This window comes from Pteropus alecto, unplaced genomic scaffold (genome assembly GCF_000325575.1).
Source record: "Pteropus alecto unplaced genomic scaffold, ASM32557v1 scaffold8, whole genome shotgun sequence".
NCBI classification, from domain to species: domain Eukaryota; kingdom Metazoa; phylum Chordata; class Mammalia; order Chiroptera; family Pteropodidae; genus Pteropus; species Pteropus alecto.
Genome location: NW_006494609.1, coordinates 14,949,976 through 14,956,436, shown reverse-complemented (window position 1 = coordinate 14,956,436; position 6,461 = coordinate 14,949,976). Strand labels below are relative to the sequence as shown.

The window sequence follows — 6,461 nt, the reverse complement described above, 5'->3', positions numbered from 1 at the left end:
GAACCATGTGTTTAAGCTACTAATGTGTCTGTCGCAGCTGAATAGCTCTGGTCTCCCTGAGGAAGGTGGATCTTAGGTAAAGACAAAAGGAGAAAAGAGAGGATGGCATAGAAGTTAACTTCTGAGGGGCAGAAGTTAAACACATCCTCCGCCTCTTCTTCCTTCACAGAAAAGAGGGGATGAGAGGAGGGGACCAGGGAATCACGACAGGAAGACGGGACGTATCTCAGAAGGGTCCTCACCTTCCTGCTCAGACGTTTGCTAATTCATTCGCTCACCCATGGAAGTTTTATTGAGCACCTGCTACGTGCCAGGCCCTGAACCAGGGACACGGTCGTGACTGTGACAGGGTCTCTGCCCCGGGGGGTTCACGGACTAGATGAGTGCCCAGGTAGGCACAGTCCATGGCATCACAGCATAGAGCACGGCACCCCATCCCCTTTACTAGAGAAGCTCAAGGAAGACTTTCGGGAGGAGGGACAACTAAGACCACAGGTGACAAGAGAGTGGGAATGAGCCAAGTGCGGGGCTATGAGGAGCACTGCCTGACAGCAATGGTGAAAGCGTTGGCAAGTGTCACCTGCGGAACTGTCTCTGCTCAGCTGGCCTGAGAGCCTGCCTTCCCATTCCGCCCTGGCAGCCAGGTCCGGGGGAGGCACGAGAGATTTCCAGAGAGCTGTTTGTCCACTAGCCCCGTCCCGGGAGCCACCCAACCCAGAATGGCATTTCCCGCCTTTTGTTTGGGCTTTATTACCCCATTTCTCCTCTCCATCGAGTCATATCCTTTCTTTATGGGGAATGCTTCTGGGACCATTGGGCCACTTCCTCCCAGCACACTGTCTGCCCCCACCATCTGGATCCCTCTGGGTCCCAGGGAGGGCCTTGGAGTCCTCAGGGTACACGTGATCAGTCAATGAGAACTGGCTGGCACTCGGCCTCTAAGAGCCATAGTCATCAGCTGGACTGGCAGTAACCGCCTGCAAATTTCCAGGCATCACCATCTGCAAGGAAGCCTCGCCAAGCGGAGGTGCTGGCGGTGGGGAGAGAATTGACCAGGGCATGGCTAGGGGCAGGGTGCCTGAAGGCTGCTATGCCAGTCCAGGCTGAGACGGTGGGACAGGAGCGTAGGGACAGGGGACCGAAGTGAGGCAGAGTGAACTGGGCTTGGGGCCTTGCTCATTGTGAATGGGGAAAGAGGCCCCAGGATGACATCGGGCTTAGAGGCTGAGTGTGTGGGAGGCCGCTATTGGTTCACATGGGGAGCATGGCAGGCTGATAGTCAGGGGTAGGTGATGTTGCTGTGCAAAGTGGGTGGGAGAAGTTGGAGCTGTTCTGTACTGTGATCTTGGTGACAGCTGCACATATATATACATATGTGTAACATATGTATATATACACATATATATGTACACATACATATGTAAAAATTCATCCACTGTACACTTAAAATTCATGTGCTTCATGTCAGTTAGACCTCAGCAAAAAAGTTATAGAAAAAAAGAGTGGAGCGAGATGAAAATGCTGAAATAGAATGACAGCCCAAGATGACATGCTCCTGCCTCTCATCCAGCCATTCATCCATATCCTCCCATCCATCAGTCTGTTCACCCATTCATCTCCTCACCCGCCCATCCATACAGCCAGCCAGCCAGCCAACAGTCCCTCTGGCCCTCTGTCCATCCATCCATTCATCCATCTATCCATGCGTCCGTCCATCCATCCATTTGTCCATCCATCCTTAGTCCTTCCCGTAAGGTGTCATCAGTCAGCTCTTGGTCCCTGACAAGGTCTGGGGACTGCTCTTCAGCCATTTGCTTTGCCTTTGAGTAAAACCCCAGGGCACAGCCAAGGGCCACCATGGGCAGGGTGTGGCCACCTTGTCTGGGCTCCTCAGCACGGTGCCTACTCCGGCTATAGTTATGATCAGACCCCTAAGAATTGTCCCTAAATATGGGAGGCCCTACATACAGGCAACGTGTCATCAGTCAGCTCTTGGTCCCTGACAAGGTCTAGGGACTGCTCTTTAGCCATTTGCTTTGCCTTCAGAGAGCAGAGATGAGGGCCATTTCTCTGCCCCTAACCAATCAAGCTTCACCATCGTCTCAGGCTACCGCTCTGCCCAGCATCTGCTAATGACACGAGGACCCCCAAGGAGTGACTCACAGAACTCTAGTATGGACATTCTAGTTATTCTCCTGAACACTAAACCACATCATGTCCCTGCACCTTTGCTTATGTGGGTCTTGCTGCCTGGAAGGCCCTTCCCACTCTTCCTTAACTAGCTGTTTCTATTCTGCTCTCACCCTCTAAGACCCAGCTGAGCGCCGCCTCCTCCAGGCAGCCTTTCTTGAGCTCTCTGAATGAACCATGTGCCCATTCTGTGTCTCCACGGCAGCTTGCTGTGCACACTTGCATCCTGGCTCCTGAAGTCACCTCTCCTGTATCGTCTCCCTGAGCATCCTGAGTCCCTTCTGCAGGGGCCAGGTCTGACCCCTCACTATCTCCCAGAGCAAGGGTGGGCCTGGCCCCAAGGAGGGGCTCAACAAACATATGTTTGTACTTTTGCTTTAAAAATGTTCCTTTTTATTTTCTTTATAAGAGCGGTGCTGTATTAATACATTTATGGGTGGAAACGCAAAAGGAGAGTTTTCCGTCCTGGAGGGTCAGTGTCTGGGCCGTGTGAGTGTGTTTGGCTGGGTTCATTCTTCTGTGTTTGTGTGAATCAGGGCTCATCTGTGAGGCAGCACCCTGAGTGGGTTTTTTTTCTTTTTTTCCAGTCCAGATCCAGGACGTGCAAAGAAAGCACAGAGGCCCTTTCCTCTAGGGAAGACCACTTCCCCTGAAAATGTCACTTCAGCCTCATAAGCCCCACCTCTCCCCGTCCCTCATGCAGGGCACTCTGGCATGACCAGGAACCAGGAAACTCCTGAGCCACGTTGGGAAAAGCTGAGGGAGCATCTGGAGGGAGACCCATCCATCCATCCACCCATCCACTCATCCATCATCCACCCACCCACTCACCCATCCATCATCCACCTACCCACCCACCCACCCATCTATCCAACAAGGATTTACCTCCTCACAGGGCCAGGCAGCTGAGATGAACAAGCTTTTCTTACACTGAACTAAAATCTGCTCTTGTAACCTCTGCCTTCTGGCTTGCTTTTGTGCCTCAAGTGACTGAGGGGGTTGCCCGTCCTCCACCCCCAGGAAGCCATTAAGATGCGTGAGGCCTCAGGCCCCCCAGCCTTCTCTCCACACCAAACACCCCAGCTCCCTCCACTGCTTCTTAAGGCGTTTCTAGCCCACCCACCCTGCTGCCCGTCCTGCGTCCTGCCCATGCTCAGGACAGAGTGAAGCTCTGGTGAAGCCGTCAACTCACAGGTGAAGTCACTTCTGACCTGGGATTTAGATGTAAACTCAGGGCGTTGGCCCCAACTTCCATGATCCAAACTACTCTGGAAAATCCCCCCAGAAGGTGCCCCATGAAGAGACTGACACGTCACCAGCTTCTCTCCCAGGTGGGCAGTCCCAGCTGACCACGCGAGAGCCTGGGAACTGAGGCCCGAGGAAGGAATGGCAGAGTCTCCTGCTCAGGCTCTGGCGCTGGGGGCAGCACTGCAGGCACCATTGACAGCGCCGGCCTTCTATCCTGGGCTTTCCCTGAACGTGTGTGAGTTCACATAATTTAGACCTACACGTGAGATGCTTGCTCTCCCTCTGCATCTGTCTACTGCAGGCTGCCTAAGGCTGCACAGAGCCCTTCGGATTGCTGGCTCTGCAGTCAGAAGAGCTCACGGAGGCCACCAGTGGGGCTTAGAGTCCCTTGCTCAAAGCCCTCCCGTGTCACTTCTCGGCCAGACCCCTCAGTGAGGGAGCCATGGTTTCCTTGGATCACACTAACCTGATCTCCCTCTGCTCAGGGGCTCTTAATAGCCCCAGACTACCGGGAGAATCCGATAAAACCACGTATCCTTGCCCAGAAAAATCCATGTGTGGAACAATTCTGCAAACTGTTGCAGAGAACGGATGGACCCCCTCTCCGTGGACCCTGGGGTCAGAAGCCCTCCTCTACTCCTACCACACTCATGGCCCGCTGCCCTCCGCCTCGGAAGCAGCCCCCCCAAACCAGCGCTAAGCTTGTCCTCCTCTCCCAGCTTCTGTTCCCATCATCCCTCCCGCCAGGAAGGCTTCCCTGCTTCTGGGTTTACTCCCTCCAGCCTCCAGCCCCCAGGACCCTCTTCCCACCTTAGCCCCCACATCCTAGCACTTTGTGGGATGGCCAGCTGCCCCTCGTGAGATATTAGTGCCCTGGGTGGGTCGTAAACTCCTTGGAAGGGGATGACAAGGACACCCCCAGCGACCAGTATGAAGTGGGTCAGATACAGGTGTACCTCGTTTTACTGCTCTGTGCTTTATTGCCTTTCACAGGTGTTGCATTTTTTTAAAAAATTGAAGACAAGACCTTCCACTAGCAAAAAGATTACCACTTACTCTCCGGGTGGTGGTCTGCACTGAACCGGCAATACCTTTGAGGTGTGCCTGCATTTGCTTTTTCCAACAACGTCGATGGTCCCCATCAATTTACAGACAGAGGAAATGGGGTTCAGAGAGGTTAAGCAACTTGCCCAAAGTCAAACTAGAAGGAAAATAGTCATTTATAGCAGGACTTCCATAATTTAGGATCACTAATAGGTCAAAGGTCACCCAATCCAGTCCATCTCGTGCCAGCCCTTGGCTTATGGCTTAGAATGCTAGGCCTACGCCTCATCCAGGAAAAAAGCTGCACCCACGGGAGTGGCCTGTGGGGTCTGTTACCTTAGTGACAGATGGGAGTGCCTGAGTCCAGCTCTGGTCCTCAGGTGCTCTGGAGGGCTCGACTGCCTTCCTCAAGTAACGTCCATGGACCTCACATGAGTTCAGGATGTACAGAGCACAGGCCAAGGCATTGCCTCCCCAGTTAGAAACACCTAGAACAAAGAAACGTTTCAATGTAGAACTGGAAAAGTCATGTGGTCCATCACCCTGCCTCTCAGCATCACGGCAAAGAACGGTCCCAAGCCCAGTGGCACCGTGGAACTTATCAGAAACACAAATTCTTGGGCTGCGACCCAGACCTATTTAATCAGACACTCAGCAGGGGCATGGCGGGCATGCTGAATTGAATAAGCCCTCCAGGTGATTCCGATTCAAGTTAAACCATCTGGGATATGTACTGTTAACCGCCATCAGAGAAAAAGATTCAGGCTGTAATCCTAGGAAGCCATCCCAGAGCTCTGCCTGTGGCTGCCCTGAATGCCCATGCTGCACGGACGGCTGTCCTCAGAGCTGGGTTAACATGCTGTGTGGCCTCACCTCTCGGGCTGGAAGATCACTCCTAAGGTAGCCTCGCTTCCCCTCCTCACTCATCAGCCAGCCCCAAAGGGGGATTTCCCAGTTTGGGAGCTACCTCACTAGCTCTTCTCTGAAACCTGCTTGAGTTCTCCATTCGGTTGAAGAAGGGTTGATTCAGGACCTGGTAAGCTCTAGGTGCTGGGGGATCACAAAAGGAAGAGAAGCTCCGAACTGGGGGAGAGAGGGACAGTGCACAAGGCCAACCACAGGGTGGGACGATTTGCGAATGAGATGTTCGCAAAGAATCATGGGAGCACCAAGAAGGGGCACTCATTCTTACTGGTGGAGGGAAGATTCACAGGAAAGGGTCATTTAAAATGCGCCGGGTAGGCTGGGTAGAATTTGCCAGAGGAAAGGTGAAGGTGGAAAAAATCTAAATACCCAGTGAGTACAAAGGCACATGGCATGAAAATACAAGACATAGATCAGAATACTATGGGTGAAGACCGTGTGATGATAATGCTGTATTTCACAGATGCTAAGATGCGCTTTTTTTTTTTTTTAACATTTACATCTCCGAAATTGAGGTGCATCTTACAATCAATCATATCCTAAGTTATAATGGGCAGTGTTTTCCTTTTGTAGTGGTACATAAAATAATGGTAATTCCTGTCATCGATGGCATCTTACAGTCAATGGAGTAGAGTAACCTGTTCCGGTGGCATACTTACAGTGTGTGGCACTGTTCTAATGCCTTGCATGGATTAGCCCCCCAAGTCCTTACAGCAAGCCTGTGAGGTTTAGGTATTATTATTATCTTCATTCACAAAACTGGGAAACAGACTAGAGGGATTAAGTTCTTGCTCAAGGTCACACAGCTAGTAAGTGGTGTATTCAGGATGCTGCTTCCAGAGCTCACGCTCTTAAAAAGAATGTTTTTTTAAAACTTTCATTTGTGGTAAAACAACAACAACAAACCACAGACCATAGAACTGACCCTCTTAACCACTTACAGGGGTGCAGCTCAGTAGCGTTAATTACATCCACCTTGTCGTACGACTCCGGAGCTCACGCTCAACCTCCATGCAAATGTGGAAAATGAAAACATATTTGGGAAGTAACGTTAA

The 6,461-nt window shown here is 51.8% G+C and overlaps 1 protein-coding gene across 1 annotated transcript in view; it reads right to left on the bottom strand.

The window, feature by feature from the left end:
* The window catches only part of DGLUCY (D-glutamate cyclase), a 37,153-nt gene that overhangs the window by 949 nt on the left and 29,743 nt on the right, over positions 1-6,461 (bottom strand). Inside the window, 1 exon segment of the mRNA XM_006925639.1 lies at positions 4,819-4,970. Coding sequence (XP_006925701.1) covers positions 4,819-4,970 — 152 coding nt within the window.